Source organism: Peromyscus californicus, unplaced genomic scaffold (genome assembly GCF_007827085.1).
Source record: "Peromyscus californicus insignis strain IS unplaced genomic scaffold, ASM782708v3 Scaffold_14__1_contigs__length_90479793_seg_2, whole genome shotgun sequence".
NCBI lineage: Eukaryota > Metazoa > Chordata > Mammalia > Rodentia > Cricetidae > Peromyscus > Peromyscus californicus.
The window spans coordinates 18,362,927-18,382,995 of record NW_026294436.1 but is presented as its reverse complement, the minus strand read 5'-3'; the positions used below and the strand labels follow the sequence as shown (position 1 = coordinate 18,382,995).

Sequence of the window (20,069 nt, the reverse complement as noted above, 5' to 3'; positions counted from 1 at the left end):
CCAATTTCAAACTCGGCTCCTAGTATTCCAACAACCAGAACCAGGCTGGTGGTGTGATGTCTCACTCTTTGCTCTGGATGGGAGAGTACTGGGTCTCCTTCTCATCCCAGATCCAGATCTCAACAGAACAAGAAAATTACTATGACGTACCAGGGGAGGCCTCCATAGATGCTGCTTTTCTTGGCACGGCAGTTCTCTCTGATAGTCTGAGAAACCAAAACATCGTTTGGAGCCTTGGAATGTCTCAAGGTGCACACCTCCTGAGGTGGCCCTTCAGCCCAGGAGTCCTGGAGTAAAGGTCCAGTTTTAGAATTTGGGTACATGGTCTGATCTTGCTGGGGGCCTCCAGAAAATGTTAATCCCACTGGGCAAGAATAAGACCACTACCACAATTTTGAGCCAAATTTGAAGGAAGCTTTATTACATGCTGGCCAGGATGATGGCCAAGTTCATATCTGGGATTCCCAGAGTATGGGATTCAGGGGCTTATAAAGGCAAAACCCACAAGACTACATATTTCATGCATTTGTCCAACCAGGGGCAAGTCTACATCCTGACATACCTCCTGCCTATTGTGATAACATGCATATACTGTGCAATTGGTATAACCAAGCTTGTTACAGAAGTGAAAACACATGGCTTGTTATCTTATGTGAACAGCTCCCAGCATTCCAAGAAGCTATCTGTCCTTGGGCAAACGGGGCTTACAGGTTAGAGGCATTTTTGTTTTATAGATCTCTTAAGCACAGCAATTTAAACTTAAAACATAACTTTAGCCATCACATGTCCACACTGTATACACTACCTGCCCATCAGTGACTTACGAGTACTTTCACTTATCAGATTGACTGTGGTGGTGTTGTAATACTTGAACTCACAGAACACTTACTTTACTTAATAATGGTCCCAAAAGGCAAGGATAGTGATGCAATTCAGATAACACACACACACACACACACACACACACACACACACAAAAGCTGGGCATATAGCTCAGTGGTAGAGCCTTGTCTACCTTATGATCTTAGGTACAGTTCCAAGAATCTTAAAAAAAATAAAAAACAAAGTCGACATACAATGTATACCCTATTTGTATTTGTGACTGGGGAGCTGGCTCAGTTGGTAAAGTGTGAGAACCTAAATTCGGATTCCCAGAACCCACAGAAGAAGCCTAGAGAGACCATGATCCCAGTAATAGCAAGACGAGAGTCAAAGTTAGGCAGCGCTCTGGGACCTGCTGGCTAGCTAGCCTCACCTATTTGGTAAAGTTCCTGGCCTTCATCCATGTGCACACATACTTACATGCGTACCCTGCACCCCCACATGGACATGTACCCACACATCAACATGCAAACACACATGCATACAATAAAAATATATCAAGAACTTCCTTTAAGTAAAAACATGAAAATGATTCACTTATTAGGGGAAGGAAGAATCGCATGCGGAAGTAGCTGAGAATGAAATCTATCTATCTGTGAAGCTGTTGTTCACATTATCATTTTTAGTTGAGTCTTTTTTTTTTTTTTTGGTTTTTCGAGACAGGGTTTCTCTGTGTAGCTTTGCGCCTTTCCTGGAACTCACTTGGTAGTCCAGGTTGGCCTCAAACTCACAGAGATCCACCTGGCTCTGCCTCCCGAGTGCTGGGATTAAAGGCGTGCACCACCACCGCCCGGCTTTTAGTTGAGTCTTAAATTCAGTGCATTAAGCTAAAAAAACATACACCTATCCTTTAAAAATTGTTGCGAATTGCTTTGGGACCTAGTATGCACTCAATTTAAAAATAGTAATTTAATGTGTGTTTAAGAATAAGGGTAAGTAGATTTTTATCAGGTTTTACAGGTCTCCACATATGTCCATTAAATCAATATTACTTTCTTGTTGAGCTTTTTTGTGCTTAGTAACTTTTTTGCCTCTGTGACTAGTTAACAGTGAAGGAACTGCATTAAAGTATTCCGTTGTTTTGATTTGTTGATTTTTTTTTTCAGTTTTTGAGACCACGGATTTGCTTTGTATATTTTGAGACTATTTCATTTGGTACCTGCAGGTTGAGAATTTTTATATAACTGTGCTAAAATGAAATTCTCTTTTATTTATTTTTAAAAACTGTTTTATGTATGTGAGTGTTTACCTGCATGTATGTCTGTGCACCTGTATGTGTGTGGTGTCCATGGAGACCAGCAGAGGGCATCAGATCCATTGGAACAGGAGTTCCACATGGGTGCTGGGAATCGAACCTGGGTCTTTGGTTTTCTGGAAGAGCAGCCAATGCTCTTAACCTTTGTGCCATCTTTCAAGCTCCTCACCTTTAAATTTGTTTTTAAATCAGCATGCAAGTAACAGGTTTTGTTACAGCATTCTCACATACACTGTGTTTTTGTTGATCCTCCTCCACACTCCTCTCCCCCATCTCCCTTCGAAATTAAATTCTGATCATGTTATTTCTTTTTAAGTTTAGTAATTCTCCCCCTGCCCTTTTAAAAAGTCTCAAATTCAAGGTCCTCTTGAGTCAGCCTCCAGAGTGCTGGGATTAGAGGTGCGTACCACCATGCCACCATTGTTTAAAAGAACAATTCCATTCTTTTAAAGCTAATTGGTCCAATATGAACCCAGCTTTCCCATGCTTTTGGTTAGAATTCATCTTGCCCAGGGGCGGCACCACTCTGACGTGAGCCGGGCTCTCCCCCGTCAATCATCAACCAAGACCACCCCCACTGACATGCGCATAGGCCAACCTGGTGGCGGCGGTTCTTCACTTGAGGACCCCTCTTCTCGGGTGTGTTGTAGTAGACAACCGAGATTGCTTATCACAAGGACTTTCCCCTAAGATGGTTCAGAAAAAAAAAAAAAGTTATGTGTATCTACAGAGTAAGAGAGAGAATGAAAATAAATGAGTAAAATGTTAACAAGTGAAGGAGAGCAAGGAGGATGGGGTATTTCGTGTGTTATTCTCCGTTCTGCAACTTTTCCTCAGTTTGAGTTCTTTTCCAAATAGAAGACTAAAAACAAAAACTGCCTTTAAAATTTGTTAAAGGGCCAGGCGGTGGTGGCGCACGCCTTTAATCCCAGCACTCGGGAGGCAGAGGCAGGTGGATGTCTGTGAGTTCGAGGCCAGCCTGGTCTACAGAGCGAGATCCAGGAAAGGCGCAAAGCTACACAGAGAAACCCTGTCTCGAAAAACAAAAACAAACAAACAAAAAAAAAATTTGTTAAAGGAAGGCTGAAAAGTGGGAGGAAATCACGTCATTTGTTACGTCATCCAACCTTAGAGTCATCTAACTGCCGGCGCTTATGAACTAGTCTCTACAGTTGGGCTCCTTCGGCAGCCGCCTGTAGAGGATGCATATGAGAGGGGAGCCACAGCCTTCGAAGGACTCCGTTCCAGTTTAGCATAGCAGCTGGACATCTTATAGAGGCTACAGCCTATAGCCTAGAAGAAACAGGATTTAAAGACGGAAAGATAAAAACGTGCATTCGGTTTCAATGCCGCTACGCCTCTGTCGACTGAGTTCTGAGTGGTCTAACCTGCCCACCCCTTCCTGGCGGATGTCTTTTGTGGGACACCCTGGGAAGCCATGCTGCCTGTAGTCACTGCAGAGTTCGCTGCCTCGAGGCGCTGCATGGGTTGCTTTTCTGTTGCTGTGATAAAATACCACGGCCCAAAGTGAGTTCTAGGAGAAAGAGTTTATTTTGGCTTATGGTTCCAGAGGGATAGAGTCCGTCATGGCGGGAAAGGCATGGCTTGACAGTAGGAACAGGAAGCTTGCTGATGGCAGTTTCAACCCCACACAGAAAACAGAGAAAGCAGCGGGGTGGGGGGGTGGGGGGTGTGGGGAGGTGGGGGTGGGTGGGGTGAGGCTATAAACCCCCCAAAGTCACTCCCAGTGATGTATATTTTCTAGCAAGACTCCACCTCCTAAAGGCTCCATAATCACCCCACTCACTGGGGACCACATGTTCAGATACATGTGCCTGTGAGGACCATTTCTTACTAGAACCTCACCAACTGCCCGTGATTAATGTGAGATGGGACCACAGGTAAACATTCCTTCAGGACAGCGTGCAGCACCAGCTCCAGGAATCTCTGGAAGGCAGTGGTCCTCAGCAGGCTGCACCCGTGACTCGTTCTTACATCGGCTTTCCCTCCACTGCTGGCCCACGCCTGACTGTTTCCTGGGACCACAGGAACAGCCCGTGCATCAGCTTTGGCCTCTGGTAGAATGGTGGGAAATTGGGAGAGAAAAATGTACTGGGGTTTTCTTCTTCAGGGGGGACTTAGGCCAAGATCAAGGTGTCACTGGAAGAGAATCTAACACTCAAAGGGGGAGGGTGCTGACTGGTAATTTAGCGGAATCCCCACCGTCCTGAGCAGCAGAGTAAAGCAGGTTATGTTTATATTAAACACCAATGAAGAACTCACCATCCTCCTGCCTCTGCATCATGTGTCCCCTCCCCCATCCAGTTCTCTTCATTTTTGTTTTCTCCGTCTCTCCCCTCACGTCTCTACTCTCTGCTCACTATTGGTCTGTGTTCTCTTTGCTTTGTCGTTCTCTGGCCCCCTTGTCTCCTTCCGCTTTATCCTCTTCCCATCTCCTCTCCACCATCACTCTGTTTTTCTGATCCTTTTATCTGCCTTTCCCCACTGTTAGTGAACAAAGTTGGAGTCAGTCTCGCTTGCCGGACCCAAGACCTGCGTAATATCTCACATTTGGGAGGGAAGGGCAAGATTAGACCACATCTCCCAGGAAGGCTTTGCTAGACAGTAGTGGGACTGATCTCTAATAGTCCTTTCTTCACAAATGAAAAAGAATTGATGAGAGGATTGGCAGAAAGTATGACGTGTGTGCATGTGCGTGCGTGTGTGTGTGTGTGTGTGTGTGTGTGTGTGTGTGTGTGTGTGTGTGTGTATAGCCGAGGCTGGCCTTGAACTCATTGTGTAGTCAAGGATGGCCTAGAACTCTCGATCCTCCTGCCTCTGTCTCCCAAGTACTGGGATTACAGGTGTGCACCATTACATCAAACTGCTCACCTTCCTCTGGAGGTACAGAAGCCCCGAGTTGACTTTCAGAACCGGCACTGAGTAAGCGGCCCCTCAGCCCAGTCTCCTCTCTCCAATCTGCTCTTTGGCTGGCTCGCGCAAATGTATTCATGGCAAGGGGTGGGCAAACAGATCTGGAGGCTTTCTGGGAGACTCATGAGGAAACCACCATGGCCTCTTCTCAGGGTGACACAGAGCAAAAGCCAGCTGTTCGGAGGGATCTTCTCGCCAGTCTTTAAAACCATGTCAGCACATACACACAGCCACATTTCAAGACCACTTTATTACCAAAACAAACAAAGGAGATTGGCATTTAAATAAATTATACAAATATCTCAAGAGGTAAGGTTTGTAGCCCTTCCAGGGAATCCTATGTCACAGGTCAGTGTCTGTAAGAACATCCACAGCAATTGAAAATCGGGATTATTCTGTTCCCTTGCGCCCTCCCTTCCTGCCTCGGTCATGTCCAGAGCGGCAGTCTGTGTGATGTTTACACTCTGCCCCAAGAGTTGCAACTGTGGAGTTTTCTTGGGATCTTTTTTTTGTACCCCTGTCCCCTGTGTTTCTAATAACACCTTCACTGTGTGTTCTGAGTGTATACAGCCTCAACATGTTGCCGATCCTTGCCCCCTCCCCCCAAAACAAACCCAAACCCCAGGCCACCGGTGAGTCAGCAATCCCTTTCAGTTCCAGGCCTGACCTGCAGGTTAATGGGATCTAGACACTTGGTTTAAAAAGGCCTTATAATGTCCTCCGGCTCTGTGACCTTCTGCTTCTTGGACTTTGGAGGAGGTGGAGTAGGGGAGGGTAAATTGTCATTGGTTGGGGTTTTCTTCCTCCTGGAATTTGGCACTTTGAGTGCTGGGCACAGTGAATCCCAGATAACATTGTCTTTCAGCCTTCCAAGTTTTGGGCTCCATTGGCAGCCAGATGGCATAATGAATTCACTGAGACGCAGCAGCTGTGGCCAAGAATGTGCTGGCTGTTTGTCAGAGCCCTGTGCCTTAACTCTGCGGAGGAGCCTCATTGGCTCACTTCACACATGGACACAAAGCAAAGGTCAGGTTCAAGTTAGGAAGAAGTGGGATGCTCTCCCAGGTTGGGCCGGCCCAGCCTGTTGGCACAGGGGTCAGGACTGAAGGAACCTGGAGAACAATGGGGAGAGGCCGGATTTTCTGTGTACTTGTATGGCAGTTTTACAAGGGGTGTGTGTGTGTGTGTGTGTGTGTGTGTGTGTGTGTGTGTGTGTGTGTGTATGTGTGAGAGAGACAGAGAGACAGAGAGAGAGACAGAGAGAGAAACAGAGAGAGACAGACAGACAGACAGAAACAGAGACAGAGAACCTATTTATTTTCAAGTCAACAGTGGGATGTCTCTAGTTACTTCCCTGTCTTCCTGAGAATTTAATTCCCATTTTCATCTTTCCTGGGGGAAAGAGGTCCTGAGAGGGTTAGGAGTTCCCTGTAGAGGAAGATGCAGTCTGGAACAGTCCTTCACATCTGTACCCAACTGGATGCTGAAGCTAGCACCTCAGAACTTCCTCCTCCGCCTGTCAGGACCTCCCGCCACAGCTCCGGGCTACAGGCTGATAAGAGAGAGTTCAAATCGCTGGCTTTTTCCAAGCGGAAATGGACACGGCAGAGTTCCCAAGGGGAAGCGCCGTGGGCTCTGAGGTCAGGTGGACTGTCAGGCCTCGGACCCACTGGTTTGCCCCGAGTTTGCGTTAACAACGACTCCCCTTTCCATGTCTCTCGCACAAAGAGGGGTTCTCGAAAGGTTTTGTGCGTAACAGCTGCCGCTGTATCGTTGGAGGATTTTGCTGGCCACCTGCTCCCCAGAATGGGGCAGCTTCCAGGCAGGGGACGACTCAAGAGGCCCAGTCAGCTCCCTGGTGGGTTGTCCCTGGAGAGGTAGTGCTGACAGTCTGGGGGGGGGGGGCTGCCCACCGCCCACACTAGAGTCTGACGTGCTGGACAGCAATGGGGATCCTCAGCAGTCTCAGGACAGTGAGAGAAAGGGGCACAGAGACAGAGACTCCTGGATTGTGGGTAGTACCGTGTCTTTGAGGCACAAGGCTGACAACTATAAGGCAATTGGAGGGACAAGTGTCAACATTCTAACCCAGTCCATCCCTGTGTCCCACGACAGCCTGAGACCCTCCGAGGCCAGACCACCCAGGCCACAGACCCGTCTGAACTGCACTCCAGCTCAGGACAGTTGCTCTTATCTTTCCGTTCTTGGCTCACTCTTAAGGCTGGAAGTCAAGGTGTCCATCAGCTGCCATGGGTGGGGCATGAGCAGATGGGCAGAATAAGCTTACTGCTGGCCCAGGCTTGAGTGGGAAGGGAAGGGTGATGAGGTGGGTCCACCAGGCTCTCATCCTTGCCAATCCTTGTCTGGACAGGCTCCTCCAGATGCAGAGGCTAAGATGGCTCTCTCCCAGGGAGACAGGGAAGGTGGCGGGGGGGGGGGGGGGGAGTCAGAAAACAAGGAGTTGAGAGAGGATCTAGAGCCTTGGTGGACGGACACTCTTCTCTCTGTCACTCCCTGTGGTCCTGGGCTTATCGTCCATGGAAATCCCAGGTGCCAGGTGCTCAGGAGGCAGTATGGGAACCAAACGAGCCCTCACAGGGCAGTCAGGGTCTCTGTGTGAAACATGCTCCCGAACATCTCCTGCAGAGACCACAGGAAGGAAGGGTGAGGGCAAGGGAGTGTTGGACCTGCTGGAGTTAGAGCGGCTGCAACCAAGAGGTGACTATGCACCACAGGCCAGAAGGAAGCATCCTGAGTGAGATTCTGTGTGCAACTGAGCAGGGGCGAGGCAGGCTAGCATAAGACATGAGCTGGTACTGGGGGGATGGGAAAAAGTGCTGGTAGCATCTAACTGTGTATTGTGTCCCATCGGCCTGTGCTATGTGTTTTTTTTACACTTTCCTCTCTGAGTGTCAGCTTCATTAGGTAACACCAACGTCAAGACAAGAGAAGCTGTATTATTTCTGTCCCATCTAGATTTTCAGTTTTTAGGAAATATGCTGGAGATTCCAAGAGGACATGGGGATCAGCCTGTTAGATCTCAGGTGTCCTCGCCTGTCATCAGTACTCTGAGTGACATACTCAGAGGACCATGGGACTCAAACCCAGAAAGAATGGGAAGAGAGATGCTACTTTTAACGGGTTCAAGTCCAGATGTCTCTAAACGCACTCACCTGCTCTCTTTTAATTCCGGGCACTGGAATGATGATAAATTTCGCAGGCCCCAAGCAGGCAGTAACAGCTTGTATTGCATAGCTTTTAGTTTTTTGTTTGTTTGTTTGTTTTGATTTATTTATTTATTTATTTATTTATTTTAAGTCAGTCTTTTTATTTTGCTTCTCAATAGCTGCTATTACTTTTTTTATTTATTATATATACAGTGTTCTGCCTGCATATGTGCCTGCACTCCAGAAGAGGGCACCAGATCTCATTATAGATGGTTATGAGCCACCATGTGGTTGCTGGGAATTGAACTCAGGACGTCTGGAAGAGCAGCCAATGCTCTTAACCTCTGAGACGTCTCTCGAGCTTTTAGTTTTAAATGCTTATCTAGTTGCAGTAATAATTCATTTATGCCCCTTAAACTTCATCGAATTCTCCCAGAATGTAGTTTCCAAAGAACAGGGGCCTTTGTTCACTGCCTGTATGTCCACCTGCAACAGCGTCAGGTAAGCAGTAGGAGTTCCATGAACACCTCATGAATTGATGGAAAACGAGTGGCCTTGTCTGCCAGTCCTGGTGGGGACAGCTGAACTAAATGTGTCTTATTTTACAGACAGTAACAACAGGCCCAGTGATGTCGCGTGGATTGGCCACAGTCACAGGGTTGGCACACCAGAGATTTAAGAATAGACAGCAATTCTCTGGGACTTGGTCCAGAGGCTCTCTCATTCCACAGGATGCCTCTGTGTGTGTGTGTGTGTGTTTATGTGTGTGTGTGTATATGAGTGTGTATACATGTGTGTGTGTGTGTGTGTGTGTGTGTGTGTGTGTGTGTGTGTGTGCTGATGCTGAGGGGAATCGAGATCTATTATTACAAGAAAGGGGAAACCTCGCCACCCTCAAGGTTGCTGCTCTGAACTGGAGAGGACAGGGAGCAAACACCTTCTGCAGAAGCAGGTCCCCCTCCCTCTCCTCCCTCACCCTTGCCCCTCTACTCACCCGCTCTAAGTCCCAATAGCTGGGACCGTCCTCTTCGGAGTCACACAAGGAGAGCTCAGTGTCTCCCGGAGCCTGAGGGAAGGGAGCGGGTGCAGGGTGAGTTTGGGTATCGGAGGGAGGTGCACGGTGGCAGGAAGGATGTTTGAGAGGACCCCACGCTTCCCTCATCCCCTTCTCTGGCCCTCCCCTGGCTGCCTCATGATACAGCACAGCCACAGGCAGGTGCCCATAGGACCTGCCTCATGGGCATTATAGGCAGGGAGGCACAGGCTGCCTGACCTTGGAATTCCTTTCCTTTCTCTGGAATTCTGCAAAGGCAGGATAATCTGACTCCCTTTTCTGGCTTTCTTACTGTACTGTTCTAAGGTGTGTGTATGCATTGTGTATGTAATTCATAATAGGTAACAGAGACTATATGCAATGTAAATTTTTGTAAATACTAAAACAAGGTTGGGAGGGATGGCTTGATGGGCAAAGGCACTCATCACCAAGCCAGAGAACCCAAGTTAGATTCCCAGGACCCACATAACTGGATATTATTGGTGAAATGATAAGTAAGGATTCTCCAAGAGTCCCTGTGGACAAAGCTCATGAATCAGAATGCTTCCATAGTCTCCCAGGCCCTGCAAGTGAGAGGAGGCTGGGTCTGGCTCTTCAGCTTCTGAAGTTTTAGACAGTTATTTGTATCTCATATCACTCCCTGAGCTAGTAAATTAAATGCCAAGAGGCTGAGACAAAACTCAGCCTCTCCCTCCAAGCCTGAAATCTCCAAGCCAGGACACCCACTACAAAACAGTGAAGGTGGTGGCCGGCGAGACTCCAGATACACGGAGCAGTCAGTAAAATTATGTTTTTGTATAAGAATGTATAACCATTACTTCACCCTAACCAGAAACAATGAAAAGCCACGTGTGGCAGGTGATGGTTGGTGGTGCCCATTCTACAGATAGGGAAACGGAGATTCAAGAGTGTGGTGGCAGAATTGGTGATGGAACTGAAACCATCTCCCGTTCTTTCTAACATGCATTGGTCCTCCTGTTTGTGGGAGCCCTAGGATTCTTCAGGTGTGTGTGGAGGGAGACCTTACCCCTTGGAAGCTGCTTGCCGGGGCTTGTCTGGTATTCGCCTGGGCAAAGAGGACCGCATCGTGGATGCTGGGGAACACGTGATTGCGCTGGACACACCCATCTTCAAAGACTCCTCCATGGCTGATGTCATTGTACACCTGGGCTGGAAGGAGACAGGTACGGTGAGGAAAAAGGAGCGGCCTTTGTGGTTTGGAGCTGGAGGGAGGGAGGGGCTGGTGAAGAGGACAATTGGCCCTGCAATATCAGTTCTGGACAGCAGAGGGCAGTACGATCTTGAAAATACTGAGCCCTCAACCTAGTGCGGAAGGAAGTTTTTGGATTTGAGAAGTTGCTTGCCAAGGAAAGGTTAACACATCACACTCTGGAGATGGTTTCCGGGGAGTGTTCATCGAGGGTAAGAGTAATGAACATGCTCATTATGGGGCCCTTGCAGAGTCCCACTGGGCGGTATCTGCACATCTCCTTCATATATCTCTTGGGTCCTTGTGTGCTGTCTGTACTAGGCATAGGTGAAAATTCAGTGAGAGTCCTTTGCTCTGAGGCATGTCCTTGGAGCTGCTTAAAGCATGCTCTGGAGACAAGTGTCTGGGAAGTTAGGGTATGTGGGTTTTCTGGGGTTCTACAGATCCATGGATCTTATTTGGAAAGGATCCCAAGTCCAACCAGCCAAACCTCCGATTTACATGGGTGAAGATGGACCCCAAAGAGTAAAGTGACTTGGCTGACCTGAGTCAGGATACATGCAAGTTAGCGGCAGTGGCGAGCAGATTATAATCCTGTCTGCTCTCAACCACATCAACACACCCCGCCCCCAGGATGCTCACCAACCTGTCCCCTCTGCATCTGCACCCCCTCCAGCCTCTGGTCCCCTAAAGGCCCACCCAAGCCCCACTTTCCTTACCATGGATGTTCACCAGGAAGATCTGGACTCCGATCTTCCCGTAGGTGGAGCTCAGCTAGAGGGGTGGGGAGGGGAGAGGAGGGGAGGAGGGGAAGGCAACGGGGGAGAAAAGAAAGGAAAGGAATGTTCTGAGTGGGTCTTAAGAGGGACTCACGAAACACACTCCAGAGGGGAAGCCAAACAAACAAGCCGTCCTGAGGGCCCTGGCAGCCACAGGCATGAGTGGCAGAGCACACCCCACGTCTCTCTGGAGTGTTGGCCAAGGCCTCTCTGAAAAGTGGAGCGGAAATGGGGCTTTGCCAGTGTGGCAGACACTTAAAGTCACCGTGGCCCTTTTTCAATGCTCAGGACCAAGGCTGGGTTAGGCAACGTGGTGAAGTCCGGGAATCCAGGTCCAGGCTAGAGAAGCTAGCAGAGCTCAACACCAGGGAGGGACCTTTGCTGTCCCTGTCCGGTAGTGACATCAGCCAGTACAGTCTCTGTGCCCCTCTGACCTCCTGGGTTGCCTTCATCCGAGCCCTTCCGAGGCTTGCTGTCAAACTGACGTTTACAGGGCCACTGATTAGTAATCAGATGGGCCCTCCTATCCATGGCATTCGCAGGCTGCCTGTTTGGGGCACACCATTGTTATGGTTCCCTCTCTCCTGACGTGGCTGTTGAGTGCAGGAAGGGGCAGCAGAATCAGGGGCCAAACTGGCCTCATTCAGAGGATCCAAGGTGGGTTCTGGGGGACTGATGACGTAAAAAAAGAACTCAGGATGGCCTTGGTGGATGTGTTGAGGCTCAGGGAGCTTGCTCCAACACCTCATTGCCCTAAGAGTGTACCCACCCTGCTCCCTAGGGTCTGGAACCTCCTTCAGCGAGTTCAAACGAGGGCCTGGAGGGAAGTGGGCAGGAGTAGGGGCACACACACCCTCCTCCCTGCCTCACGAGGCCTCACCTTGGCTAGGGTTTTGATGCCCATCAGGTCCACGAAGCTGACTCCACTCATGTCGAGGATGAGAGTGTGGAAGGTGACGAAGGGTGGGACGCTGGCGAGCGTGTCACTAGGCTCCCTGGGGGACTGAGCTGAGGTGGGCGGCTCACACGGGGCAGCTGCCGAGGTGTTTGGGCTGAAGGTGATGTAGGATATGTTGGCGTCCCCTGCAGGCGCTTGGTTATTGTTGGGGTCAGTTGAGGGAGCCGTTTCAAAGTCCTGCTGGAGTTCCTGCAGAGAGACCGTCTGTGGGAGGGAAGGGGACAGTCAGGGACTGTGACAGGTGAACCCCAAGCAGAGGCAGGTAACATCTCAGCTTGGTAGTGGATACAGGCTTCCCCTAAAGTCCTTCCTGCGGGAGGTCTGCAAGCTTCTCTCTCTCCCAATCCAAGTGGGAAGAACCTTCCAGAGAAGCCGGCAGCCTTGGTCACTCAGCTTGAGAGGAAGCCCCTCGAGAGACAGCAGGACTCCCTGTAAATTTGTCCATGCCTGCCTGCTTCTCCCACCCTCTCACCCTCACACAGCCTGGGCACCTAGGAAATTCCCACTGGAGATAGGGGGCAGTGGTTACTCCGGGAGCTGGCAGCCTTCCCTTAGAAGGGTGCCCAGCAGCGCTCTCAGAGACTTCCTGCCTGCCTCTCAATGTGCTGGAGGCTGGGAGCCAGGGTCAAGATCAGAAAGGGCATGGAGGTGGTCCTGGCCTCAGTTCACCTTGGTTTTCATGAAGAGGGACTTCCTCTGCTGTGTGGGCATCGACACTCTCTTCTCCTGCCTCCGGAGATATTTCTGCTTGGCGAGCAATATTTTCTGGGGGTCCATACCTGTCTGTGGGGAGAGGGCCAACAGCAACCTTGGTCTCAACCTTTGTGGGATGGCCTGCCCTTGGCTCCTAACCCCTTTCTGCCTCCCATCTTCCGGCCACTCTCTCTTCAGCCCTCTGGTCAGCAAGGATGGAGCCTTACCTTGGCAATGACCTTTTGCCTGAAGATCTCTGAGTTGGCAAAGTAGAGCGGGGAGCAGTAAGTCACAATCTTAACCCCCTCAATTTCCTGGACCTGTGACAGGGAGACTGAGCTCAGGTCACAGATAGGTCTCGGGGAGGGGACAGAGTGAAGCAGGGAGGTCCCGAGCTTGGATGACGTACCCTGTTGTAGGTCTTGGGGTTCACATAGATGTCCGTGTCCATGACCTGGGCTAGTGTGGAGCCATTTCGACTGGAGGGAGATGGGGAGGGTGGAGGGTAAGGATGCTAGCAGCTTGGAGAGATTCTGGGGCGGGGACAAGGAGAACCAGCCAGGACTCCTGTCCTCAGGCAGGCTGGTTTGTTAGTCTTTCTGCCCTGGGGACCTGGGCCTGCTGGGCTGCGGCTGGTCTACAGCCAGGCATATGTTGATGTAGCCCCCCAGACTGGGACTCAGGAGAGAGAAGGCCACACAGGTGACAAAGCCATCACTTCCTGGCTTCTCCTACACTCAGCATTGTCCTTAGCCACACCCTGACCTCCTCGGTAGCATCCTCGGCCTGTGCTAATGGCTTCTTTTGGAGGAGTCCGTCCTCTGACCTAGTGTTCTCCAGGGCAGGGTCCCATTTGAGCTGAGGTTCCCACAGTGCTTCTGGAAGGGCGGGTGGGAAGGTCTACTCACCCTTCCTTGTCTGTTCCCCCCACCTCACCCCCAGCCCCCTGAAACCATGCTGGTTTGCTCTGGGGTTTTCGGGGACAGACATCACACAGCTCAGTCTATGCCCACCGTCCTGGCTGGGTTATCTACTTCTGAGGTCTGGCAGCCAGCATGTCCCTGTGCTGGGCCCAGAAGGCAGAGGGGACAGTGTGCTATGCTGGGCCTTGGCCTGGGAGTGCCCTTGCAGACTGGCCCAGCAACCTCAGACTGGGCCAGGGAGGGATGAGGTTGTCACTTACAACTGGGTCTGGAAGACCACAACCAGGATGGAGAAGGCGACGCCCACTGCTACGCCATAGGGCAGGCTCAGGAAGAAGGAGGAGAGGAAGCTGACCACCCAGACACACTGTGAAGAGAGAGAGGTCAGTCTGGGGAGAAAAACTGCCCCTTTCAGGAAGTCTTCTGGGGTTAGCCAAGGCCCTAATTGGCCTGCCCAACTCAGATCTCTCCTTCCGTTCTTGCTTAATTTTTGTAACGGGTCACGTGCTGGTACTTTGGTTTGCTTGCCCGTTTCTCTTACATGGAGTGCAGCTCTTGATTTTTTTTTTTTTTTCAGAGCTGGGGATTGAATGCAGGGCTTCACATCCTAGACAAGTACTCTACCATTGAGCTCCACCCCCCAACCCCAGTCCTTGGCCTAGTTTTAAAAATAGAATTCTAGCCTTCTATTTTCACAGATGGTAGAAGTGTGCACCGAGAGACGGCATGAGCAGAGCCAGGAGAGCATGCCCTGGGCTCGGGCGCTCCCCGGGTTCAAAGCTGGGTTCTGGATTGTGTAGCTGTGTGGGCCAGTTTTCTAGTTCATAAAAGGGAAAATGAGGTCCACTCAGCAAGAAGATTGAAAGGTCAGAGAGCCATCGTTCCTGGGCTTGCAGGGTGCTCCTAAGAAAACGTGAGCTTTCTTCCTGTCTGACAGTGACGTGTGTGTGTGCGTTGATGGGAACTCAGCTCACGAACAGAAAACGTGGGGCAGGGGACCTGGTTGGGTGTGTTGTCCCCCAAGGGCCCTCAGGAGCCTCTGAATGGCTCTGTTGGGATGTCTCTAGAGAGACGCAGACAAGATCAAGTCACATGGCACCATATGGCTACAAGGGACTGTGGTCATAGCCAGGAGATGGGTGCCGTGTGGTAAAAGCAGATCCACGAGCTGGGAATTAGAACATTTCATTTCTTCCTATCTCTGTCACTCGCCAGGAGTCCTCAGAGGGACCACACATTTCCTGACTTTAAAGATTTCCTTTCCTTGCCAGGCGGTGGTGGCGCACGCCTTTAATCCCAGCACTCAGGAGGCAGAGCCAGGCGGATCTCTGTGAGTTCAAGGCCAGCCTGGGCTACCAAGCGAGTCCCAGGAAAGGCGCAAAGCTACACAGAGAAACCCTGTCTCGAAAAACAAAAAAAAAAAAAAAGATTTCCTTTCCTATGTGGTGTGGGCAAGCCTCTGCCTATGAGAGGCAGGACAGTCCAGAAGTCTGGAGCCTAGCAGGGAGTTTCCAGCCAGACCCTGCCTCTTTCTTCCTCCATTGCCTCTGATGATTTATTTACGTAACCATGCTGAACCTCGATTTTTGTCATCCCCAACAGCGTTTAGTAAGTCTCGTCTCTGGGCTATGGTGGGTGAGCTTAGGTGGAAATAAGGCAGCGTCAGTACACTGGACCCTTTATCAGTACTGCCTGTGAAGGCACAGCTCAAGTATGAAGTCACCATCGCTGGATGTTTTACGTAGCATGGCGCTTACCCATTGTGATTCATCTAATCTTTAGAGCCGATCTTTGATGCGGAACACAACCTCATCCCACACACAGATGGGGAAGTAGAGCCCTAGAGAAGTCTCGAAGCTTGCTCAGGATCCTGATCTTCTGGTTTTATGTTCTAAGCTTTTTTTACGGAGCGATCTCCTTTGATTAGGGGAGGTGTGGGTAGTAAGTTATAAAAATAATAGCTACTACGTTCTGTTGACCACAAGTGCAACTCAGACCACACGCAGTTCCCTAATCCCGTCTTCTTCACGAGCCATCCTGAAGTTGGATGTGCTCACTTCACAAGCGCGGAAGCCGAGGCTTCGAGAGGTAAAGGAGTTTGCTATTGGCTACAGAGCCAGGGAGTGGTTGAGTTAGGTTTGAACAAAGAATGCCTCTCTCTGAAGCCTGGCTTCTCAGCCCCTGGGAACTAGAGACAGGAGGGTCTTGCATCAGGCCAGAGCTGCGGGGTTAGAGGAGGGTGGGAGCATCTGTGGGTCACTGGAGACTACCCCGCACTTACGCAGTCCAGCTTGCTCTTCCTCCACAGGTAGTAGGGGTCACTGAGTTGCTTGAGGGAGTTCTTGAGGTTGACAGCTATCAGGGCTCCTAGCACAGCCTGGAGAAGCAGACCATTGCTTTGGGTCACTTGCGGTAGCCCTTCATCTTGTCCTTCCCCCACACACCTGCCCCTGGAGCCTGGCAGGACAAAGCTAGAGTTCCAGGGCTTTCCCTAAACTCCCCCTCAATCTTGGGATTGGAAAGTACAGCCTCTTGAGCCAAAGGGTTCATTGTGGTCCCGCCTTTACATTTACCCTCTCTCTGCATCCCCGAATGACTCACACCTTACATGTAAGAGGCCGTGTGGGTGCCCTGCGTATGGTGATATTTTATTTGTATTAAAATGTTATTTGTATGTTAATAAATAAAGTTGCCCGGGGGTCAGAGCTGTTAGCAAGCCATAGGAAAGCAGGGCAGTGGTGGCGTACGCTTGTAATCCCAGCACTTGGTAGGCAGAGCTGGGTAAGTCTCTGTGTGTTCAGGGATACAGCCATTATTGGATACACATGCCTTTAATTTCAATACCAATCATAGAAAACCTGGAAGCCTATACAGACAGGCCGTGACGAGGCGGTCATGTGGTTGGGTTTACAACCAATGAGAAGGCAGAACAGGAACTCTATATAAAGACTTTAACACAGGGGTAGCTCTGGTTCGGAGAGGTAGGACCACCGCAGGAGGAAGGGTAAGGTTTTAGCTCTTAGCTCTGACCTCTTGGCTTCCTTCTTTGCATTGGTTCTGTGTTTCTTATTTAATAAGAAGGTTGGTTACATCTACACCTGCGCTCCCCGATACCTTGTCCTCTACCCTTCAGCAAAGAGACCAAGCTCCCAGAAATCCACAGGTTGAAACCAATCCCACACAGCCTCACTAGACAAGTCAGACTGTCAACCTCAGTCTCCCTCACCAGTGTAACCCAGAAAGAAGATCTCTGTTGTTTACTTCATAGGGTACTGACACCAAGTGTGACAGTGGTGGCCCTTGGCAACCCAACAAGTGCCACTCCCACTCTTCGGGATTGTTCTTGCTGGAGGCTGTCATTGTCCCCTGCTCTCAGCTGGGCTCTTACCTTGGGGAGAGGGTACAGATAGGACCCCAGGACCAGCATGGTGATCATCACCACCAGAGACACACACAAGCTTGCCACCTAGTCGGAGAAAGAGCTGGGAGTGAGTGGGCATGGGCGTCTCGCGGCTCATCTTTTGTGGAATGAAAACTAGCTGGCTAAGGAGGGCATGCCTGTGGCACCCGGAACTCTCTGGAACAATTGCTCCGTTTCCACTCCTCCCTGGGTTCCCTGCGACAAGGCTCACCTGAGACCTTCCTCCAGCCCCGTCCACGGCCAGCGTGACAGAGAGGGCACAGCAAATGACGTGGATCTTGAAAAAGGAGCCGAAGAAGTTGCTGCAGCCCAGGGCGATCATCTCCTAGGGAGAGAGGGCAGGGTTGGTGGGGAGTAGGGGCCAGGTGCCAGCAGTCATCTGGGTGAGGGGAGCCTGAGGCTTGGTTTGGAAGGGACTGTGATGCTGTATGACCACACTCTACCACTCAAAAGGCTAGCCTCAGGCTGGGGAGATGGCTCAGCAGGTAAATACTTGCTGCACGGGCATGAGGACCTGGGTTCAGATGCCCAGCATCCGTGTAAAAAAAAAAAGTGGACGTGTAATCCCAGTGCTGAGGGGCAGACGCAGGAGGATTCCCAGAGCTTACTAGGAATGTCGGTGAGAGATTCAGTCTCAAAAAAAAAAAAAAAAGGTTGAGAAGTGATAGAGCAAGGCTTCGGATGTTAACCTCTGTCCTCCCTATGAACTTGCATATATATGTGCACACACGTGAACAAGTAAACTGTCCCCTAAGACTCCCCACAGAAAGAAAGAAAGAAAAGAACAAAGAAAATTAAAAACCAGAGGTCAGTCTCTCAGGTCTAGTCCCCTAATCCTTACTGTCTCACCTCAGCACGGAATCCCAAGACATCTTTCTCTCTCCTTTTTGAGATACTGGGGTGTAACCCAGGGCCTCCTGTATGCTAGGCAAGGACTCTACCACTGAGTCACATCGCCACCCCCCCCTAAGCTGTCATTAGTAGGCTTCTGTGGGTCCATAATCCTGAGCCCTGCCAGGGGCAGCTGGAGATACCTGATTAGAATCCACGTCATAGCCATGCTTGTTGGCAAGGGTCCGGCCCATAGCCAGATTGATGACGTAGCCCACAATTGCCAGGGAAAAGGCTGTGCCCACCATGTCCTTCCACTGCGAAACCACCGGCACCACTGGAGAGGGAAACCTGCCGAGGATCCAAAAGAGGGAGGAGCAGGGCCCAGGGGTGTGAGAAGGAGGAGCAGGGCCCGGGGGTGTGAGAAGGAGGGGAGCTGAGACCCCACCACATGCCAGGGTCTTATTTGTATGGCTTGTCCCACATGATCTCACTCTCTGTAATCAGAAGGCAGGTCCTATCACTCCTGGTTTTTAAAGGAGGAAGCCAGGGCTTAAGAGAATTAACTTGTCCAGGTCAACAAGCCAGTAAATGGGAGGGCTTCACTTGTTTGGGCTCTGACTCCGACTCTCTGCTACATTGGTTTTTAGACCCACAGACCTCCAGTGCTATGAGGCCTGGCCTCCCTCCTCCCCCGTCCCAACTCTGTGAGGTAAGCTTTGTCCCAGTCATCCTGGATCTAACGTGGTGCCTAACATCGAAGAGATGCTTAAAGAATTTGGTTCATCTTAGTGTCTTCCTTTCTGCATGGGTAAAAGAGTATGTACTAGAGCCACGCTGAAAGCCAGCGATGGGCGGGTCAGAGAGAGATCTGTTTGATTGTGTTCAGGACAGGAAACTTATGGGGGCTAGGAGGGTAGCAGTTGAGACTCATTTCCCATAAAGTGGCCAGTATGGATTGGTTATGTGGCTCTTCTGAGTCAGGGTCATAGAGTTTTCAATGAAATTTCACCTGGAGCCTCTCATCTCCATCAGGGCCCCGGGGTCTGGTGGAGAATGGGCTGGGGGTGGCCTCTGAGTGATCTGCACTCACCCATGTTGGATCTCTCCCACGATCTGCATGTGGTATTTTTTTGGCATCTTGCAGCTCCCAGAGATGGCTGTTGCCACCACCACCTGCAGACCCCAAAGTGGAGAATGGATATCGGCTCTTAGCTGGGACTTAGGTCAGGGGTCTTTCCGAAATGTTTTCTCTAGGATTCCCGGATCCCACGTCTTGCTTCCTTAGGGTAGTGTGTGTATGAGACAGCCTGAGCAGTCACGTGATGGGCCATACAACATATTCACATGTGACTTCCTGTCCCGCTGGCCGCCAGTGGAGTGGGTAGAGGGATGGACAGGGGCTCCTCTACTCACAGCCCTCCTATCCTGACCCCCAGAACCCCATCTCCAGGCAGGCAGGATCCTCACCACGATCATCTCCGTCGGGATGGGGAAGTGGATCTTGTGCATGTACCGAGCGTTGAGTTCCTTCACCAGCACCAGGAAGACAGCGCTGACCAGGGCGAAGACGAGCGAGGCGATGTTGGTGTGGGGGAGGTTTTTGCAAATGTCAATGAAGGTCTAAGGGAGAGAGCATCACAGGCTCCCATCCTTTCTTCCCGTACTGCCCTGCCCAGGGGTGCCTGGCCCAGGGGAGACATGCCGCTGGAGACATACAAAGGCAGAACGTAGCCCTGGTTGTGAATGCCATCCCATCTCCAGCTACCCTCTCCCAAAGGGCGCATCAGGAGCGAGCGCTAAGGTGTCCATGCTCTCTCACATTATTCATGTGTGTGTGTGTGTGTGTGTGTGTGTGTGTGTGTGTGTCTGTGTAAGTGTATGTATGCCACACGTGTGCAGGTGCCTGTGGAGGCCAGAGAGAGAGTGTGAAATCTACGAGAACTAGAGTTACAGGGGCTC

At 50.6% G+C, this 20,069-nt stretch overlaps 1 protein-coding gene across 1 annotated transcript in view; it reads right to left on the bottom strand.

Annotated features, from left to right (window-relative positions):
- Window positions 1-5,302: 5,302 nt before the first annotated feature.
- Slc26a9 (solute carrier family 26 member 9) overlaps window positions 5,303-20,069 on the bottom strand; it is a 51,514-nt gene continuing 36,747 nt past the window's right edge. The window contains 17 exon segments of the mRNA XM_052736695.1: window positions 5,303-7,292; window positions 7,295-7,434; window positions 7,668-7,711; window positions 9,233-9,304; window positions 10,320-10,462; window positions 11,222-11,276; window positions 12,162-12,443; window positions 12,909-13,022; window positions 13,160-13,252; window positions 13,342-13,411; window positions 14,116-14,222; window positions 16,137-16,232; window positions 17,244-17,321; window positions 17,488-17,601; window positions 18,311-18,458; window positions 19,201-19,283; window positions 19,578-19,730. Of these exon segments, the coding sequence (XP_052592655.1) occupies window positions 7,147-7,292; window positions 7,295-7,434; window positions 7,668-7,711; window positions 9,233-9,304; window positions 10,320-10,462; window positions 11,222-11,276; window positions 12,162-12,443; window positions 12,909-13,022; window positions 13,160-13,252; window positions 13,342-13,411; window positions 14,116-14,222; window positions 16,137-16,232; window positions 17,244-17,321; window positions 17,488-17,601; window positions 18,311-18,458; window positions 19,201-19,283; window positions 19,578-19,730 (1,938 nt within the window). The 3' untranslated portion in view covers window positions 5,303-7,146.